The following is a 22,883-nucleotide window of genomic DNA, read 5'->3' as shown; positions in this document are numbered from 1 at the left end:
ACGTGTTGAAACTTGTTCTGTTCCTAACTAAAAGGGTTATCTTTATGTTAAACTAGCTTTTACCCGCGGCTTTGCCCCCAAATTTCAGAATGTTTTAAAATTATGTTTCTACTTTCATGTATTGCTATAAACGCAGTAATTTCAATATGAAGTTTGTCTTTTTACGAAGAATAATTAAAACTTTACTGTAGACTACTTTTTTCTTCGACTATATAAACAAAAAGATCAATACAATAAGAAACTAACACTATGATCACGTACCAATTCATGAAAATACGTCAACATAACACTTTTATTTTCAGTTGTAACCTTATTTAGATCCTCCTATTGTTTGATTGTCTCGTTTGATTTCAGATACCTGTCTTTTGATTTTTCCGGTATTAAGCTATTTGAAGCTTGTTCTGCTTCATTTAAGACATCTTCCGGTAAAACACAATCATTCAAACACATTTTGCGAAATTGCTACTTTTATAAACAACCAAATGTAACTGTGACACCTGAAGATATCATGCAAACGCGATTTCCAACTCGAAAAAACTTTTTTTGTGCTTAACAGGCTTAAAAATGATAATAGGGTTGCTTTTTGTGGGTGTCAAGCGGCGAAGGTGACGATATACTCAGAGGATGAAATAGGGGTGAAGCGGCGAAGGTGAGGGTATTTTCAACTCGAAAAAACTGACTTTTTTTCTTAACAGGGTTGAAAATGGTAGTAGGGGTTGGTTTTTGTAAAATTAAAGTAGGCAGTAATTTTCTTCTTGTTTTGAAGATCAAATGTACAAAATTTCATCAATATCGGAGTAACCCTGTAGATTTGCATACAAAATATACAAACCAACAGACATTCAGTTTTATATATATAGATAATTATTTATCAAAATAAAGATCATGCGATGGACATTTTGAGACATCTTGCACCCACTACGCAGTTTCAACTTTTAGCCACTTTTAAGTTTTTAAAGCGTAGATTAATTGGAGCATGTTGACAGCTAACCTAAAATTTAGAGCCAAAAAATTCTGTCTTTTTTCCTTTCTTTGCAATGTTTTAGATTAAAAATAGAATATCTTAACGATTCCTATTCTCTAAGCAAATAGCTAAGGGCATCCTTTGCTGAAAACAAACATGTTCAATTAAACATAAACGGCGGGAAATTCAAACTTTACACTGTTCTAAACGGTTTGATTTTTCCAACGCCTACTCAGCCCAGGATTTCATTTGAACGCGCGATACATACACATGTATTTTCATGTGGAACCGCAGAGAGTCGTTCATGCCAAATTATCAGGTTGGATATTTTAAGTAGCTCATTTTCCTGAGACAACTAATCATAAAAAATGTAAGAGTCTAAAGTCAATCTACGATGAAGCTCATTTCTTTAGAACGGGACTCGGTAATAAGTTCATTCTCGATTGTGCATTGTCTAGAACTCATTACAATTGTTCTTTGTTGGCTTCGGTTTGTATAAATTTTCAATGAACAGATTACGTGCAACATGTTTTCCCTCAATTACAAATTGCTCTCATTTAAAAAATTACCAAGACTGTACATTCAAATCCTGCAAAAGGTTCTACATTGTTAATAAAACGTTTTCGAATACTTAGTAACTCTACATCACATTCCTGCTATAAAGGTGTATTGTTCTGAAATAGGATCCTGCGATAAATACTGTACACTTTGTTAGTACACTAAGTTTTCTACGTAATGTACATGTATTTATTTATTATTTAACCAATAAGCTTGGTGTGAATTTGTTCTTTTCCAAGAAACATTTTTTTTTACAACCAAACAACGTTAGTTTTTCCTGCTTTTCTTAGTTCTACATGAATCCGTGGTGCGTTCACAATCGACTCTTCAAAGCCTCCTTTGAGGATAAATTTAAATGAACACCCGGTTTATCGTAATTTATCCAAATTTGGTATACGGTTAGAAATTAAAGTTCCATACAAAAAATTGACATTTTTTCGAATTTGGTTCATTAGTTTTTTACATATGAGAGTAATTTTTTTAATACCACTACTGGTAGAATCAACTTTGGGTACATGCCTTTGGGGCACTGGCTGAAATTCAAATTCGGCAGCGATCTGATTGGATTAAATTTTTCAAAGAGAACGACCATTCAACCGACCGGTGTAATCGCATTTGCTTTTTTAGCCCTCGTAACTACCGTGCGATAGAAAATAAAAAAAAATCTAGATGGCCATGAATCATGATTGGGTAATACACTTCAGTTGGCAGCACGTAAAAATTTAATTCAAATGTCATTACAATGGCAATTGTTATTATTAATTATTATATATATATAATTTTCAATTATAATATGTTCACTTTAGAGCAACAAATTTTCATTGTCCAGTGTTTCTTCAGCAATAGAGAAAGGCTTGGTCCTATTCGACACCTCGAGTTTTTGAGGAATTTCAACAAAAGTTTCCGGACTTTCAAGGCACTTAACCAACAACTTGCCCAGAAAGTCTACAAATGCGTAAACATGTTTTTGGAAACAGGTAGTGTTCTGCGCAAAAAAGGCAGTAGACGACCGACAAAAAGATCAGCTGAAAATATTGAAGAGGGTGAACAACGAATTATTGCAGAGATTAACCCAAGAAACTAACCTATCCTTGGGTACAGTTCAGCTTATCCTTTTAAAAAGGATTTACACTTTTTTCTCTATCGTGTGTCTGTTGTGGTTGAAAGTACCCCTTGAGAATAAGAGCCCCACAACCGACAACAACCTCTCTGGATAATATTTATTTGATCGATGATCGTTGGATCTTGGATCGATTTATAAACAAGCGGCGTGCGCGTGCTCCGTGCTCACCGTTGACGTTAAATAAAAGTGCGGGAGTTTTAAATCTCATTGTTTCATTGCACTAGCTGAGGAAATTCTTTAACAACCGACAGGTCACACAAAATTCTTTATGAAAATCAAGGTTTCAACATTCTCTAAATCACTAACCTAATTTTTAAGACTGGCATCACATAATTGAATTGAATCTTAACGAATTGCTAACTGAAATTTTTGGTCAACGCCTACTCTAATGTTTTTTTTCGATCTCACGGTATTATTGTGCATTAAAAATACAATGATATTGGGATGAGTTTAGGTATTGATAAGTGTAAAATGCAATCAATATGTCGCGGTCATTACGAACATTTAGAATATATCTCAAGAAGGAGAAATCACTCAAAATTTAAATAAAGGAGAATTTTATAAATATTTAGGTATTAATCAATCCAATCATATTCAACACTCAATTATAAAAGAAAATTTAGAAAAACAATTTTATTTAAGAATTGAATCTCTTTTAAAATCAAAATTAAACGGTAATAATTTAGTTAAAGCAGTTAATACATATGCTGTTCCATTGCTGACCTATTCTTTTGGTGTTATAAAATGGTCCAAAACTAATTTACAGAATATAAACATTAAAAGCAGAGTTCTTTTTACCAAATTTAGTAAACATCACCCTAAATCTGCTATTGAAACATTTAATTTACCACGCGAAAACGGTGGTAGGGGTTTTTCAAATCTAGAAATACTGTAATACAATCAAATTGCTACACTAAAAAATTATTTCCTCAATAGAGCTCGTGATAACACCTTTTTTAATGCTTTGGTTTCAGCCGATAAAGGTTACACACCTTTAAATTTAAGTGATAATATAATTTCAGATATTGTTGAGCCAAATATACCTGACACTATAGCAAATATAAAACAGAAGTCTTTACATGGGAGATACTTTAAAGAATTGGAACAACCAGAAATTAATATTCAGGCTTCTCATGCATGGCTTAGAAATCAAATATTCACCCTGAGACGGAGGGTTTTATATTTGCAATACAAGATTGTGTTATAAATACAAGAAATTATAAAAGACACATATGCGGTTTGCAATCAATAATTGATAAATGTAGGATTTGCGGAACTGAAGGGGAAACAATTGAACACATCATTTCTTCTTGCACCGTTTTGGCTCAAAGCGAATATAAGAAACGTCATTATATATTCGCTAAAATTATACACATGAATTTAGCTGTTAAATTCAATTTATTAAAGAATACACAACCACATTATAGTTATACACCAGAAAGTTGTTTGGAAAATGATAATTACAAATTATATTTTGATCGAACAGTTTTAACTGACATTCATATTAAGCATAGCAGACCAGACATTATTATTTTAAATAAACAACAAAAGCAAGCATATCTTTTAGATATAGCTGTTCCAAATTCACATAATATAGCACAGACATATAACACAAAAATTAATAAATATTTAGAGCTCTCCGTTGCTATGAGAAATCTTTGGTGTTTAGAAAAAAATTCGATTTTACCACTTATAATTTCAGCGACGGGAATAGTACCGCAATCTCTTTTTAAAAATTTAAAAATTCTGGATTTAGGGAACACATTGGTAGTTGAAATTCAAAAAGGTATATATTATACTCATGTGACATCGTAAGGAAGTTCCTTAACATTGACACAGAACATAATAAAACACAACAAAATCAAAATGTGGAGGCGAGACGCCGGTAATTATGTTGATTAGCACTGCACTATTACTTGATAGTAATATCCGTAATAGTGTATGTACTCCGGCAAAATTGCCGTGCCGCCGGGTGGTGGAGGGTTCAGAGTAAGTATAGGTACATGAAATATTTTTGCGAAGCCGTTCGCTAGTTGGAAGATGATTTAAAAAACTTGAAAAGGCTTTGCCACGACAGCTTACTTAATAAGAAAATCGTGTAAGATATCGCCGGATGAAAACTTAGCTCTAATTCTGATTTAGCTGGCGTTCGGCTCATCCCACGTGAAGGTTTGAGTTGTAATCGAGGTGAGACCTAGACAGAGCAGATTGGAATAGATCAAGTGCCGACAAATTTAGTATTACAGAAGAGGATAAAATGGGTTGATTAAACATTCCGAATGCAGGCTAGAGATAAATCGCGACCGGTGATGTATGCCGATGGATCGAGATTAATCAATTTGTGTCACAGCAAACGTCTCGCGAATACCTCAATCGTAACGAAGGTGTCGCAGAGAGAACGATGATTCTTGTTCGTGATGACCGGACGAAGTGATCGTCGAGATCGTCAGTTCCACATAATTCCGTTGACAATAATATATCATGGAGAACGGTGATACGGCAACATAATCTACATTAAGTCCTACAGATGGCTGGAAGCATTAATCATCGCGAGCAGGGCGCCGACATATATCCATGTTTTGTTGTACCTCAACAATGACGCTAAATAAAGAAAAGGATTATCAGGCGCGAATTTTAAAGCCTTTTTAATTGTCCGGGCCGCGACGTTCGTCCATTATTCACTTAAACCGCTCCGCACAATGGAAAACTTAAACATAATTAACATTAAAGTGCTATCATGCGGAGGACGGCAGGTCTAAAATCCACAATCCGCACCAGACAACACCATTAGTCTCTGTCTTGTTAGGGAGGTCTCATTTCCTCGCACGTATTATGACATTGATTAACATCAGTGGCGGCGCACAAAGGCGGGATCGTACGTGCGTGACGAGCTCGTGGTCCTCGAAAACTTTCGACCATATACTTTTTATACATCGAGTTACGAAATTTACTTGGCGGGTTATTTTTTACTATTCCATTTATCGTTATTATCTTGACGAATTTGACACGAGAATTACTTTTTTACTGCGTCACTTCATTAAAGAACGAAACGTGTGTCGTAAAGCCGCATTTCGCCACTATATGGCTTTTGAGAATGGCTCCATCCGTCGCTCGGATTATCATCAAATTATTAATTGAACAAAAAAAATCCCCAAAAACGAACTCATCTTTCCACAAACAAAGTAAATCTGACCAATATCTGTGAGATGTCAAATTATTTCCTGTGATGGGTTTCTCGGTAAAAGTACGGCAAAGCGAAGAATAAATACCGTACGATAAGTCAGCACCCATTCGAGTTATAACCTCTCAGTATAAATAAATAATGCATCAGAGTTTTACCCAGCAAATATAAATGGGATTCCGCAGAGATCAAACGATTTTTTGAAGTTCAAAGAATGAAATCACCAAAATATAACACATATCTTTTTTGTTCCGTACGAATTCAAATCACCTGAACCCGCAAATTCACCGAAGCGCAACGTTTGATACGTATAAATCAGAACACATTCGTGGTCGATTTGAGTTTCTTCGTGTAACAAATCCTTATGCGATTCTTAAACAGAAATCCCGAGAGAAGAAAGAGCTCCTCCACCAAATCGACATTTTTATCCGACGCGAGTTCTGGTCGAGTGCATGAAGGATGTATACGGAATTAATAAATTGAGAAGTATTAATTTTTGATTTATTCCACTTTTCAGTCCTTCGTTTTAGCTTTGCTACATGACACAATTTTATCGAACCAAGTAATTGAATCAATTTTCTCCGAAGAGACCCCATCCGCTCAAATTAATTTACGATTTCCACCGAACCATTTGAATAGTCCCTTAGAAGACAGTTTATTGAATATGTTTCGACGTAATCAGGCAAAATAAAAACACAAATGCATTTTTACTTTTTTTAATTGTTAATTTTATAACGCAAGATATCTCAATCAAGACAATTATGCACCACTTTTGAAGAACTAGAGTAAATGTTCGAAATGTCTGCCTTCAGCTTCCAAACTCTCTTTGCTTCATGTTTTCAAATGACCTTCGCAAAGCTTAAAAATTCGAAATTCTCTACTCAGTCGAGTGGTTATGATCTAGACCTGCGTCAACGAGGAAAGGGTGTTTTGTAATGCACCTGCGTATATTAATTCCAGGCCAATTTTAAAAATGGTCGAATTTAAGTGAGAATTGTATCACAATCTGTTCATTAGGGTGGTGGTAATAACTGCGCAGCTAATAGAGATTTATTGCAGGTTTTATGTAGGTAGTAAACAGTTTTGTGTTTGCAATATGCATCTATCGCCTTACTAAACATGGTCCGTAACGTGCATTACAAAGGGGATTAATCTCGTGTATACAGCACGAGCATTATGATCCGAATGCAGTGAATGGCCGGTGATATATTCAAGGAGTCGTTACAAGGGCAAAGTTCCATAATTTATCTTAGTTTATTCGTCGTAAAGATAAAATTGAGACCTATTGCTTGTGTCGTGCACGTGTACGTATGAAAATATTTCACAACGAAAATTACATCTGGGAGAGATGCTTTTACACAAGTTTACACAAAAAGACTTTTAAAATGTTAGAAAAATAACGCCGCCGAGATAGAGGAAGAACCTTTTAATAATGGATGCCCACCGTGCTCGGATGAAACGGCCACCGGAGAACGATACATTCTCTCTCGCGAGTTAAGTGTATGACCCGCCATTCGTCTCGTCTTCGCCATCATTGCTCAGATCATCTCCTCAACCGCCGACTGAATAATACAGCGGAATCTGATTTTCCTCGGGTCTAGGAAGGAACAGAACACGGTTTCATCTTTAATTATACAGGACGAAGCGGTACTTTTCATTTTCCATGGGAAAGGCGGCCATCTTGACTTATGTACTTCAATCTCCTGAGCCAACAAGTTATTGTTGGCGTTCCTAAATATCGAAATATCTATCTAAACAGCAATTTCATTAAATTGTGCAACGCCGATGGCAACGGAAGCGCCCACATACGCACATATCGACATGTTGGAGGGTTAACAAACACAAGGAGACGTCCGGCACTCAATCAATATCCACCCTTCTTCTCACATCATCACGTGCTTACCCATCATCTGTCTCGTTCTCTTAGTTGTCGTTTTTATTTCCTGATGGTCGTCCTTTTAAAGTGAAGTTCCACACGATGGTCAACCACTCCTTCAGATTAAAGGCGTATCTGGTGGGCGATCAAAAGTATAGGTACACCGTAAGCAGAATATTCAACAGCGATATACAGGGTGTTATTGAAAGTTGGACAGATATTTTAACCACGAGCTACTGGCTTCATGTAGAACTCGGAAAAAATATCTAAAAAATTCTATGTCAAAAAATAAAATGACATTTATTTTTGGAGCTACAATTTTTTTTAATTGCTTTTAGTCTTCTACGTTGTCAAACAACGTCGTAGGTGAAATTTCGGCACATTTTAAAAACACACCCTGTATAAAATATGATATACAGGGTGTATTTTTAAAATGTGCCGAAATTTTACCTAGGAGGTTGTAAGACAACGTAGAAGCAATTAAAAAAAATTGTAGCTCAAAAAATAAATGTCATTTTATTTTTTGACATATAATTTTTTAGATATTTTTTCCGAGTTCTAGATGAAGCCAGTAGCTCGTGGTTAAGATATGTGTACAAGTTCCAATAACACCCTGTAGATCGACCCTGATTATTTCCTTTTATTTCGCATCCGCTCCGGATTTGTTAAGATGATTGAAGAAATCCAGTTTAAAATCTGTCAATGTCTGATACGAGTCGAAAGTTGGCGGAAAAGGAAGTGGCACCCGAGGTGGGTACATTTGCATGTAAATTGAATAAAGAGGAGTGAGGTGGATTCACCGAGACAAACGAGACGGCGTCCTGACGAACACCACCAGATTTCCAGACAGAAATATGATGAATCGAAACCCAAACGTACGCTGATGCTCATATCTATGTTAATAAATCGAGACGAGGGACTGAACTCTCGCACCAAGAGGTCATGTCCAGGTTGGGTTTCTTCAAGAATACCTAAAATATTCTGGTTCGGTTGTCCCCGTGTGTGTGTGTTTTTTTTTAATAGTCCATCCGAATAACTTGTTATGGCAGAGAAGCGCTCGGAAAATGTCGACAATGCTAGAATAAACAGAGGCAAAGAAACGAATTTATTAGACGACAAATGGACGAGGCGAGGATTCCGGACATAAGCAGGTGAATTCCAGGTGGAAAATTCAAAAACAATTCGTCCCCGTTAGATTTTATTACTCCATAAAGCTTTGTCTTTTTATATGCGTTGCGAAAGAAAATCGCAGCCGACATCACAAACGTTAAATTTCATTTCCAGGAACTCGGTTCCTGGAGCGGTGTCGACGTTCTAAAGGTTTCGTTTTGTAAAGTGAATTTTAAATGGCAATACGGTCCACTAAACATTTGGAACAATGATCAACCAACGGTTAGGACGTGTTAACACGGTCTCCATATATGCGTTAAACATGGGACAGACACAATATGCGATAAAAGCGAGGTGCGTATGCCGTTTTTGGACCGAGAGTTCGAACTAATCGACCGTAAACCGTGAGAGGAAATCAATACTCTACAAAGTGATTACATATAATGTTGCACCACAAAGAGATAAATCACCACGTGCCGATGATTTTTTTCTTCGACGATTTTTAAGTTTCCCCACAATTTGATGAGACGTAAATAACCCACAATAAAAAGCAAAACACTTGTGACGCAACCAGAACTTATGAAAGATGGCAATTGAATCACTAGTGAGGAAATAATATTTTCTCACTAGTGAGCAAAGTGAATGTTTTGAGAGTTTGTGGATAGAAGGCGCCAAATATGTTGTACTGGAAGTTTTTTTAATCTGTTTTTAAAAAACTTTCTGAATATTAGTAACTAAAGCTTGTCTGTTATTTAAATTTCAATTGACGAAAAAACGTGAAATTGCTTGGGGTAAACTTCAGAGAAAATTCATACTAAATGCATTGTGTGTTGGTATCACTGATTAAACGCAACACGCAACGCCTAGCATAACCTCTTTTGTTTCGAATTTTGTGCATTTAATCATTTGTACGGTTGGGGTCCTCGTCTTCGGCTCAGACGCCCAACTTCTGTACTCGTGATTAAAAGCACTACTTTGCTCACTTGTATTGAAAATAACTATGTATTAAAAAGCAGTATTTAGGGCTAAAAAACGGTTTTCAATACTTTTTGAAGGAAAAACGACCTAAATATGTATACCTAGTCTTCAAAATAGGTTAGTCGAGCGAGTTCGCCAACAACTATTTAGCAATTAAGACCCCGAGGTGCGTTCATGTGCCAAATCGATTCTCAATAAAACCATATTTGCGTCGATTTGTGGCAATTATCTCCGATTAATTCTCGTCATGCTTCATGCGACATTTCCACAAGAGGTGTAGCACAGAACAGTTTCGTTTAAACGAGATCGGAAAATTGTCAGTCCTGGTGCAATATCTACAGGCTCTACAACCCCCCGTGGACAAATTTTGTTTCGCATTAGCCAAAGCCTGCATCGACAGGTCGTTTCGCCAGTTCATATTTTCAGAATAACGAAAGATCATTTCTGTGCGTCCCAACTAAACTGGTGAATTGAAGTTTTACAGTTTTTTGTACTCAGGATATTGTGTTGCAGACGTTCGCTTTGGAACTCCGGAAAACTGCACTTTATATTGCAACACGCCAAACTCCAATTCAAAATTAACCGGACATGAACGAAATATGCACTTTCCTACTCTAGTAGTTATAATTGCTGTGCAGACTATTTTACATTCAATTCATATCATTTCCTCATTAACAGAGGATAACAAAACATAGTGCGATCAAAAATTTAAAAAATCGAGATGGCCATGATTAATACACTTCAGTTGGCAGCACGTAAGCATTTAATTCAAATGTCATTACAATGGTAATTGTCATTATTAATTGTTGACTATTAAAATTTGCTATTACAATATGTTCACTTTAGAGCAATAAATTTTCATTGTCCAGTGTTTCTTCAGCAATGGAAAAAGGCTTAGTCTTACTCGACAGCTCGAGTTTTTGAGGAATTTCAACAAAAGTCTCCGGACTTTCAAGGCGCTTAACCAACAACTTGCCCAGAAAGTCTACAAATGCGTAAAAATGTTTTTGGAAACAGGTAGTGTTCTGCGCAAAAAAGAGTAGACGACCGACAAAAAGATCAGCTGAAAATATTGGCAAGGGTGAACAAAGAATTATTGCAGAGATTAACCCAAGAAACTAACCTATCATTTGGTACAGTTCAGCCTATCCTTAAAAAAGATTTGCACTTTTTTCTCTATCGTGTGTCTGTTGTGCATGAAATGACCCCTTGACAATAAGAGCCCCACAACCGACAACAACCTCTCTGGATAATATTGATTGATTGATGATCATTAGATCTTGGATCGATTTATAAACAAGCGGCGTGCGCGTGCTCCGTGCTCACCGTTGACGTTAAATAAAAGTGCGGGAGTTTTAAATCGCATTGTTTCATTGCACTAGCTGAGGAAATTCTTTTACAAGGGACAGGTCACACAAAATTCTTTATGAAAATCAAGATTTCAACATTCTCAAAATCACTAACCTAACTTTTAAGACTGACATCAGATAATTGAATGTTACCGAATTGCCAACTGAAATTTTTGGTCAGCGCCTACTCTAATTTTTTTTTTTTTCGATATTACGGTATAATAGGAAATATAAGGAAATATGGTTGCAATACTGAACTCCTTTTTAGGTGAACTTTTAGATATTGGGAACACATTTTTTTAAATTATGATAAATTATGAAAATGGCAATTTTCCTGGTCAGAACAGATTATTATGAATGGCACTAACGAAAAAAATTTCGAGTCAGGTCTAACCTAAAATTTAGCACTCAGTATTCATTACTTAAAACTAGTGATGGAACGGTTCCGATTACGGTTACGGTTAACACACAATTAACCGTAACCGTATATTTTCCACGGTTTTTGATTACTGATTTTTAAAAATAAAAATTTATAAAATAAATTTTTATTTTTTATTATTATTCATGTTTACAATATACATATTTCGTTCTCAGTTCTCTATTCATTGTTTATTGTTTTGTTTGTTACTTTTGTTTTAGTTTTACAGAATTTATTATTTTATGTTTACAGAATGTATTTCTTTTATTTCATTTTGAAGAATAAAGTTGATTTTTCGTTTATTAATTTTTTTTCAGATAACCGTAACCAAATTCGTAACCGTAACCGTAAAAATCGGAACTGTTGCATCACTACTCAAAATTTTTAAAAAACTGAATCGTCCGTATTACAATAAAAAAGTTACCAGAGACCGGCACTTTAGTTACTTTTGTTGAAACAAAAGAGTATATTATCTGTAGTAAGCTTCTTTAAAAAATCATACGACAGTTGAACGAGGTTAGGTAAGAAACTAAACTGTCATGTGTCATTTTATCCCAAAATGTAGTGTTTTAAAGTCGAACCGATCGATGAATATTTTAACTTTTTTGTTTGTACATTCCAAAATTGTCATATACTTGATCTACTCCATATTAATGGTGAGTGCACCAATTTAAGTCCAAAGAAGAATCAGTACCTTGTCAATGATGCAGATATATGGTCTAGCATTGATCATTTGGGGAATGGTGGATAAAATAACCGTAGCAGACAGCCCCACTTCAACAGTTGTGATATGGATGGGCGTTGGGATCGCCTCGATGGCAAACGCAGCCATGGGACTGTACGGAACAAAAATCGACGACAAATGTCTGGTATATGCGGTACCATCACTAATCGCGCACATCTGATCACGTAATCTCAGTCGTGATTATTTCCAGTCTATCGTTTTCATGTTCACATCGTGCGTGGTGCAGATCGTTGTCACCATCATTCGAGTGTCCATGCCTTTGAAAGAAACAGATGCCGAAAGAAAACAACTCTTCCGATTGTTTAACGAAGAAGACGAGGAATACCTCGAACGGTTTTATCAGATGCAAATCGACGTACGAAAACTAGTATTTTGCTTAATCAACACTTTCGTCTTATCTTTCACAGCTGGAATGTTGCGGTGTGACCGGATTCGACGATTACGAAGAGAAATTCGATCCGCTTCTGCTCGGGTATCCTTCGAGTTGTTGCAAAGGGATGAAGTCTCCCTGTCGGACTCCTTTCAAAACGGGCTGCCACCAAAAGGTGATGGAGGCGCACCATCGAGAAGAATTAATACGTGCGATCATCTTCGTTTTGTTTTCTGGCTTGAAAGTGAGTTGATTTAGGGAGACAGAAGGGGTAGAAGCACGAATTGGCACTAGAGGAATTCTGGTGGAAATACAAATGCATCTAAAGCTTTGAGACCAACAAGCTGTTACGTAACAATCCCATTTACACGTGTGCACTGTCAATTGCAAGATTCTGGTCGAATCCTTTCGGTGTCAATTCTTGCTGTTTCTAAACCGTGGAAAAATTTACAAGTTCTTTTTAGCTACTTGGCAAGCTAGTGCATGTCTTCCTTTAGCCTAGTAGACCCTAAAATATCTTGAATTTGTTCCAGTTCGTTGGTGCAATGTTGGTTGCCATTTTGACAATATGGCATGATGACTACATGCGTTATTTTCGTCACTAACTATATTTAAAATCTGTAATAATTAAATAATAGTGCAAAAATGAAAAAGAATGGTAATTTCTTCGTTAGTTACGTCTTTTGTAAAATCTTGCCACCGCCGAAACCGTTTATTTTGCTTGAAAAATCTCTGCGTAAATAGACGTCGGGACGACTAGAGTAGTCCCTTTTTTATTCTGTTGGGAATTACTTGTGGGGGAAATATTTAAAAACGGTCGAGTTATGGTCGTGAAATATGAATTTTGTTTAAGTCTGCTCGATATTGCGGTGAATCCCTAAACAATTAAACTCATATAAATGCAAATCCCCTCTAATGAAATGAAGCCCTAGAGCACTTTCCGCGTTTTTCCTCTGGAGCCCTTGGTGAAAAAAAACGCACACAACACAAGAAAACTATGAAGTGGATTTTTTCGGATTTCGCTTACATCATCGGTCCTTGACGAGAGGAGTTCGTTAAAAAAAAAAGGAAAACACCGTCGTTACCGACAATAATTTATCTGTGTTCCCTTTCACGATATCGATTCGTATAATTGGCGCTCGAAAAACAAACGACTCTCAGGTTGGAAGGATCGTCGCGCGCTTCAATAGAGCGTGATTACGTCACGACAGATATGCCTCGAGGTTAGGTTATGCGTTATGGAAACGGGAGTGGTTCGGGGAACAAACACACTTAATGAACGTCACAAAATATCATTAAGTTGCCACCGGAATACGACCGTAAACATTATACTTCTAGATGGGGATTTATTAACTTAAAGACAATATTGTCTTAAGGGTGTCTAATGAGGGTATAGGCAAAATACGACGCTATCGCATTAACACCGACCAATAACTCAAACTCCACCCTTCGACCCTCGATATACCGTTAAATTTTAGATCCTCTTAAGGAAAAACGAGGTCTCGGAGTAATACGACGTTATTGACACCCGAGTTGCACCGGTTAACAACAACTGAACAAACTTTGATACCAACTTTTATTAACCCAAAAATCTTATACAAAAGCAAGAAAACTGATACGGAACGAGGTCGAGTAATTTAACCCCGGTGTTTGGAGTTTACAAACAAACCAAGGTGGGGGGATAGTTTTCTCAACGCTCTGGAATTCCTGGAAAATGGTACGATTGCGGTGCAGCGAACTAAACAACCAAACTTAATTTAAACATTTTTCATGTGGGACGAGTAAATTAACAAAAATTTAAAAGTGACATTTAACGCATCGGTAATTTTAAAACAGTCATACCAACATTCTCTGATGAATTAGTAATAAACGTGGAATGATACGCTGTAAAAACAATATGATGGGTATGGAAAACAAAATTTCCGAAAACGTGCGGCGTAAATTAATAAACTGTCACTTGTCAATTGTGACATTTATGTGAATTTTATTTAAAACACGATTTTCACTCTAAAACATAACATATCCGCGACAGAATCCTATTTTCGAAATGGAAATGAACAAAATATTGGGTGGGTTTACTCCCAACATGCTGGTGAAAATGTTTATTGGTAATTGTTTACTTTAACTACTTGTGGAATTTTCGAGTTTTTTCTGGCCAGACACCCTTAGGGCGTCCTCCTACATTGTTTCCCACCACTCAAACCTTGTGCAAATGCCCTTGTTTTTCTCTCTTGCTGTGTTTCAAGGTCGCGTCAAGGTCGCATGAATGTCTAGTAAGGGCAAGGAAAATTCATTTGCACAAGGTTTGAGTGGTGGGAAACGATGTAGGAGGACGCCCTGAGGCTGTCTAGCCAGAAAAAACGCGAAAATTCCACAAGTAGGTAAAGTAAACAATTACCTGTTTGTTTTGTTTAGAGCAAAATGGGGAGTACTTCGAGCATCTCCTTTAGTTAATTTTTAGATAATTCTTTTCTATATCAAGTTTAATTTCTTTTTACGGTATATAATGGGTCGTAAACGTCTGTTTATTTGTCTCTCTATCTACGTGTAAAGAGTCTCTTTACGGGCTGCTCGGTAAAATATTTTACCGGGCGTTGCCCCTAACATTCATCAGACAGACAACAAGCTCGCTATCGCTCGCTCATTAGGTACTGTGCTCACATGTAAAGTTCTATGTAACGGTCTTGCGTCGTAAATAACTATTACCGTTGATTTTTACCTACCATTTTGTCGCTGTTGATGTTACGTTATCAGTCACCTTGTGGTATAATTGAAGTTATGCCGTAGGTTTTCAGAAGTTTTGTTTTCTATTACAGCCCCTTGTGGTGTTTTTGTTAATCGTATTGTATATAAGCTTAATAAAAAATAATGACAATCTTTCCAAAAACTACCTGAAATCTAAAGAAAACTGCTGCAAAACCCGCAGAGCTTAGATTTGAATAAGATGTAAGTTCCAGGATGATACTTACGAACGCCAGTCAACAATTTAAAACTTTTCTGCAAAAATTTTAGACGAGTTTTAATATTCAAATACGCCGTTTCATCCTCTAGCGTTTGCCGTAAAAGACAATAATGACACTTATAAACCTGAGACTTATAAATATAAACTTGAAAGAAACAACAACAGCAATTTAAAAAATTACTAAATCAATTTTAAATGAGGTAATATTCTTTGTGACCACGCTGTATCACTTTACTGGACTTAACTATTAAGAATTAAGGTCATCAATAATTATTATACAGGGTTACTATAAATGATTGTAGCCGAAGCACGCGCCATGCCCATGTTATGAATTTTTTGCCGCTTTCATGTGAACTGTCAATTTTTGTCGCTGTCACTGTCATTTTCTAGGTGAAGAGTGCGATGATGATAATTTTCTTTATTTCTTTTTAATTAACGATTGAATCCAAAAATATTGAGTTGTTTTGTACCCAATTTAACTCCTATGTGTGAACGGTGTGTACTCACTTATTCACATCATTTTGATGTTTTTTTTTATATGGAGCGGCATCCATAAATTTTTTCATTCAGTTTTTACGCCTACTTGGACTACAATCATTTATAATAACCCTGTATGAGGGAGTACTTATGGACGAGTTGTTGATCTTAAAACACGTTAAAAGCTTCTGAATCTCAGAACAAATTTTTATTTATTCAACATAATTCCCTTTCAACTTCATACATGCTTCATAACGTAATTTTAGATCTTTTAAAAACCGGGGCCGCCTAAAAAAAATCCGCCGAATATGGAAAATGCGAAGCAATTTTCTCTACTAAGGACTCTGTGTGAATTACTCCGTTGCTGTTTCAAAAAACAGACGAACTTTTCGCGTGATAGGAAGCAGTGTTTCCCCTTCTTTAACTGTTCTTTTGTTTCTCGATGTATCTTGATGGATCCAGCTTCCATCTATAGATACAATACTATCGAAAGAGTTAGAAGAACTAGTCAGAACTAGTTGGATGTTGTCATTCTCAGTTGTATTTGGGGATTCTTAGCTGATAGTTTTGCCGTAATCAAATGTTGAAAGTGCACGTCATCGATATTTTCTAAAATGGACCCAGAAAACGTGGCATTCACCTCTGACCTCCGTTCTTCCCCTTTTAAAATGCGCAATGCAATTTTTTATAGTGATGTAGGATGGACGTTGATCCTCCATCGTATTCAGCGTATCTGCATAAATTTACTTGTCTGACGATCCACTCAAAAGTAGGTCGATTCTCGAATATGTAAGATATCATTTTTTTTTGTCTGGCATGTTCTCTTTGAAAATTGGCAATCGGTGCCGAATTCGATGCAATTACTCAAATATCACACTCGTTTCAATTGTAGCCAACTCGATATAGTCTGTTTCTGAGTCCGATGCCGCTAAGTCATAAAACGATCGAAGCGCTGACAGATTCCAGTGCGTCCAAAACATTTCATGAATCATTAATTATAAGCAGCCCAGGCCATTTTACTGGTATTAAAATTACAATTCAACATTTTTTGACTTTCCTGCTCTAAAGTACTATCCCTTAGCTGGCATCTTCCAAACATCATGTTTTCTCACTCTTACGCCCGCACACAGCTTTCAGAACGAGGATGGCCAATTTGTTAACGTGAGCCAAGTAAAAGAAATTTGCATGGGCGTGTGTTAAGCGATGATTATTATTGATCTATGACAACCGGCATCAAACTCAGAAATGGAGTATATCAACGTATCCTCGTAAGATTCGGACTTGACAAAAATATACTGTTTCATTCTTCTGTGTGAATCTAATATGAAATTTGTCATTTACAAATACATATACAATGTGGTTAACAAAGAAAGAGATTAGGGGAAGTCAAAAAAAAGTGCAGAAAAATTATTATCGTCGCAAGAAATAACTAGTAAATGAAAACAAAATTGTAGCACCACACGAACCAAAGTATGTACTGGAGTAGATGGAATTTTTTTTTATTTTTGTCACACTTCTGTCACCACTGCGAAAATGTAGACGATACAAACGATACAGACCAAGCAACTATTTCCTCAGACATCCAGATTGCAGCAGATTGATATCAGCGAAATCACAACAAAAGTGCAAACATTTTACCTTGCATGCACTTTACCGCACTAGCGCGGTAAAGTATGTCTTTGTGACATCAAAATAAATGCCATAAAGTTTGCCATTATGTACTGATAATAGATAAAAATACTTAACACTACAGCAGGTGCATTAGTGTGAGTGATAACGGCTTCACATGCAAATTATACATTTTTGACAAAATCTCGCAGATAAATTATCATGGTAAAAGCATCGGTAAATTATCCATTAGATACATAACCGGATGCTACCGGATTTATATGGTTTCGGTTGATACTAAAACTGAACTAACAAACATTTACCCAAAAACAGGTGAAATTCATAAAATAGAAATAATCACGTTTATAACAGTCCACATTAAAATTCCCTTGGCCGACCGTTATAATTCATCAAATACTATCACTATCAAGGTGAAATTAATTTTTAAAGAGTTGTAGTTTAATGGGGCACAAACGTGGACGAATATTGTCAAGGAAGAATAGGATAATAGTTGAAGGGCGTTCGGCGGATTATCGAAGACGTGGTCGTCATTATCGCAACGCTTTGTGCGGATGTAATGTGTATGATGATGTGAAACTTTCTGGGAGCTTATCGGAACCTCGAGCAAATCTGTTGATAGAGTCAACAAGTACTTTTAAGACCTGCGCCAACTTCAAAGACGTCGGCCGTCGAAAGGGAAAGTACAAAATCGTGTGCACTTAATGCCTATACAGCCTCATCTCCCCTGATAGAGCGCGCGTCATTAATCCGAGCATTCTTTATTATTTCTGTGTCGTTGGCTTTTTTCCTGTCATATTATCTTTTATGTTCTAATTGCGACGGTTGCTTCAAAGGCCTCCTCGGCTAGTTTACATTCAGCTCTCGTTCGCTAATTGCTGCTATGGTAATGACTGAACCCTAACTTATGCAAACTTTAAAGGGGGCGGTGAAAGTTCTGGCACGTTTAAAATAAAGCTGTGAATGAGTTGAAGAGGTGGATTTTCGTGTAAAGGTTATTAGAAAGCCAATTCAAGTCTCAGGTGATTAGGAAAGTTGAGGCTTAAACACATTTTAAATATTCATACAGCGAAGAGACGCTCTCTTTACTTTTCTTTACGGTCGCTCTGATCTGCTCAATAATTCAATAACAACGGGTTCGACTGGGAACGAATCGATAAAAACATAAAGCGACAACACTTCATTACCGCATAACTTAATCTGGGGCTTAAACGAAGCTTAATTCCGCACAGACCTCTTCGACGTTTTACGACAAAAAAAATTCGCGAATATAGATTTCGTTCTTGTCCTTTCAGCGATCTCTAGAAAAATCTCTCCTTATGTCAACAAGTTGGGTCCATTAGTCAGAAACTGAACCCAATGTGGAACGCTTCCATTATTCACGACGACATCATTAAATTGGTATACCAGACTCCCGATAATTATTCAGCTTAAATTGCTACGTCATTTTCGCAACAAATATACATATCTGAAAGTTAGAGAGTTTTGATGAGAACGAAAAACATAATTCGCTCGGTTCCAACCTTCTGATTTAATTAGTCACCACCGAGCAGAGTGTGAATGCGAAAAACCGGCTAATTAGTGCAGGTAAGCTGCGGGTAATTGGCAAAATTCAATTTAAAGAACTCGTACAAACAGAATTTTGCTTGACGAATTTTCACTCTTGTTGCTCGAGCGGTCAAGTTCAATGTTGAAGAAAAACGGTCCATTGAAATTTACCCTCTTTGATGTTTAAAGGGCAAATTATTTAGAGCAACAAAACAAAAATTCAGTCTGGCAGGGTTGCTTTTCTGATCGAATAAAGGTAAATGCCAAGCTACGTTGCTGGAATTGCGGAAATCGAACCTTTAAGTTTTCTATTTATATTTTTTTTTATAGCAGATGTTAAACTATTTTTTTGTCAACTCTTTTGAGTAGATAAAGTAGCACTTTAACCGCAAGGGTAGATAAAGTAACACTTTAACAGCAAGAGTAGATAAAATGTTTTAACTCAAAAATTGTAATTTTCTTTGAAATTTTATTTGAAGTCCTGCTATAGAAAAAAATGTTGTATTACACACGACGATAAAATCTCATTATTTCTCGAGCGTAAAAAACACTCTCAAAGATAAAGTACAATTTTATCGTCTTGTACCGGGTGAGTTAAGTTTTACCGCCCAAGGGAAAACACCCACTTCTAATCAATTTAAAATTCTCAAAAAATTCAGGAATCATTGTGTATCACTGTGGAACAGTCTGTAAAAATTTCAAAATTTTTAATGAAACAGGTAAAGATTCTGTTTTAATTCAATAACCGCTACATTAATTTACACAATTTTTCACTGAGAGTCCTTTCAAACATTTAGGAAAAATTTGGTGTCATTGAAATCATGAAAACATCACCGGTTTTTGAAATAAATGGGATTTGATATTAAAGTGCAAAATTTAGGAATTACTAGAAAAGTGGTCAACAGATGTTTCCCAACAATGAGATTAATGTTAAAATTGGAATATGTAATTCAAAAACGAATAATTATCTTTTGATGCGAATTTCATAAATGTGTTCTTTGAATTAATTGTGAATTATGAGCGTGTATGAAAAAAAAATTCTTTTTTACTCAAAATCGATTTTTTTTATTTTATGACTCTGAATTAAGTGATAAGAGAAAATTGATTACACACATTTGAAGCCTTATATCAAGGGAATGTAACACTAAAGTATCGTAATTTTTACTAATTTTTTAATAGGGTTAACCGTGCGGGCGGTAAAACTTCACTCACTCGGTATAATAAATAACTATTCTTCCTTTCAAATTTTTTACTCAGGGATCAAAAAACCCATCTCTTGAAATACATAAAATTATCAAAAAATGCAACTGTCAATGAAACGGAACTGCCGCCTCCAGAGCTTAAAAAAATACAGCGAGAGTTTTTTTTTAAGATATCTCTTTCTAAAATTAATTAAATAATAGTATATTCTTCAATGAGCGTATAATGATGGCTATTATTGAAGAGGATGAAAATTCCCATACGAGCCGTAGGCGAGTGGTGCAATCATCCGAGGCGATATTTTTCCTGGAAAATAATCTCATCAAAGAGTATTATACGCTCATTCTTCAATGAGCGTATAGTGATGGCTACTATTCAAGAGAATGAAAATTTCAACACGAGCCGCTGGCGAGTGAATCATCCGCGAGTTGAATTGAATTTGTTAAAAAAACATTTCCATCTAAAAAAAGAAAGTGAACCGTCTCCCATCTATTGGTCCACATTAAAAGTGTAAATTGCTTACGCCTGCTTGAGCTCTTTCAGAACCCTTCTGTTTTTTAAATTCATACAAAATTTTTAATAAAACATTCCCCTCCGATTAGTTCCTGGTTCACAACGATATTGACTTAGTCGTTTCAGTTGCTGGACATTAGAGCTTTAGGAAACTGTTTTCTTCTGGGACGTCACAAATGCGGCACGTATTTCCTGCATCAATTAAACGTCGGTAAAAACCGTTTCTAATTTAGTAAAATGAAGTAATTACGCAAGCGTTGTTTTAATTCAAGTTTGTGAGGTTAGTGGGAATAAAGTAGTGACAAACGAGCGCGGCGGCGTTCTTCGCTGCAGGAACCAGGTGTAAGTTGCAGGAACTGCCTCGCCGGAGGGGGCGACTGTAATTAAAATGTCTGCTAGCAAACTCCTCGTCAGTCGGACAAATTTATCGTCTGTACATTGTGTTGCAAATTTGTTTTGGGGTTATGAGTGTTACTCTAAATCTCTTGGATATTTCACTTTCAAGTGATTTATAGGAAAATTTATTAGATTATACCGTTGCCATAACTTATTGCTCCACGTTGCACTGTATACCGGATTCGGCATCGAGATCCTGCAGGATCAGCCAGACAACGTGCCGAGAAATTCATGAACGGGGTGCGTTCGCCACTTTCTAAACAATTTATTATTCGGATGCGAATTAATCATTCGCTCCGCTCTTGCCTGCGAACTTTTTACCGTGACGACACGCCCCCACGCGTACGCGTTTCACGTGTACAGGTACGACGTCCGTGTTTATTTGCTCTCCAATTAACGCGGCTTTTTGTTGATAATTCGTCGCTAATCGCAAATGAGATTTCAAAGGGTATAAGTGAAGTTCATGGCGAATTTGAAGTTCTTATTGGTTTTGGAACTGTAATCCCGGCTTAATTCCTTCCGAATGCGCGGCTTACGCAGCCCGCCAAGTTATAACTTTAATTAAAGTCCAGATTGATAGTGGTGGGCAAAAAATTTACACAACGGTAGGTATTAAAATAATGCCGCGTGATATTTTTACTTGTGGCAAGTTTATTAACTGGACGGGGATGGATGGTGAGGTCGCCGTCCCTCCGGCATTTCGGGGAATTTTAAGGTTTCGAGGGCATCGCGGAGAATGGGACGTAGGAAGAGGGGCCAACAATAAATCCATCAAACTCGAATTCAATATGACCTCATACAAGTTGCTGGATATTAATATCGATATTGCGAAATTATATTAGGTAGGGACTTGAGCTCTAATACATCATCGTTCTCTGACCGACTTGAGGTTCGACATCAGAATCTATCTAATCCTAGATCAAGGGAATGGTTTAATCCTCAGAGCAAGTTTCCCTTCTGGATGGGTTAATTCGGTTTCTGTAATACCGAGAGAACCAAGCACGGTCACAATGGCCGTAATCCCTGTGGATCTGGCGAAACAAACTAAAAACCGTCATTTTGTCGAACAACTTCGTTCACAAAAGTTTTCTTGGGTCAAATCGTGACAAATATAGCTAACATGTTACATTTCCAAATCCACTCTGCTAAATTAAGTTAGTTTATGGGAAAAATCGAACCGACGGTCTTTCGGCTTCGGCGTCGTAAAACGGTCGACATTTTTAAAAAACTATAACCGGTCCCGTGTGATGCATGCGGAATCCATTTTGGAAGTTTTAAAGAGACAGTATCAAACTCTCATTACAAGTCTTGTACCAATTTGTTCGGCGCGGCAATCTGTGTTTTTGCCAAAACGTAATTCCTATGGATTGAATTTTTATTACAAAAAAATTCAAATTTTAGCCCGGCGGATGTGTACTATAATTTAAATTCACTCATCTAACATTAGTTGTAATCCTGGTTTAGAACGGGTTAATGCAATGAAATTTCA

The 22,883-nt window shown here is 36.5% G+C and overlaps 2 protein-coding genes across 18 annotated transcripts in view; one reads left to right on the top strand and one right to left on the bottom strand.

Annotated features, from left to right (window-relative positions):
* bru3 (bruno 3) overlaps nucleotides 1-22,883 on the bottom strand; it is a 379,483-nt gene that overhangs the window by 125,913 nt on the left and 230,687 nt on the right. The window lies entirely within an intron of this gene.
* Nucleotides 12,034-13,338, top strand: LOC138136887 (tetraspanin-9-like). 3 transcript variants are annotated; one of them, XM_069056206.1, is made up of 5 exons: nucleotides 12,034-12,213; nucleotides 12,281-12,435; nucleotides 12,493-12,657; nucleotides 12,710-12,916; nucleotides 13,206-13,338. In XM_069056206.1, the coding sequence occupies exons 2-5, from the start codon at nucleotides 12,298-12,300 to the stop codon at nucleotides 13,275-13,277; spliced, it is 582 nt and encodes a 193-aa protein (XP_068912307.1). In that variant the 5' UTR covers nucleotides 12,034-12,213; nucleotides 12,281-12,297; the 3' UTR covers nucleotides 13,278-13,338. The 3 variants fall into 3 exon arrangements, with proteins under 3 accessions (XP_068912307.1, XP_068912306.1, XP_068912305.1); XM_069056205.1 differs by having other exon boundaries at nucleotides 12,040-12,213; nucleotides 12,268-12,435; nucleotides 13,137-13,217; XM_069056204.1 differs by having other exon boundaries at nucleotides 12,041-12,213; nucleotides 12,268-12,435.

This window comes from Tenebrio molitor, chromosome 8, assembly GCF_963966145.1.
Source record: "Tenebrio molitor chromosome 8, icTenMoli1.1, whole genome shotgun sequence".
NCBI lineage: Eukaryota > Metazoa > Arthropoda > Insecta > Coleoptera > Tenebrionidae > Tenebrio > Tenebrio molitor.
Note: the sequence above shows the minus strand (reverse complement) of the source record. Positions and strands in the feature narration are given on the sequence as shown.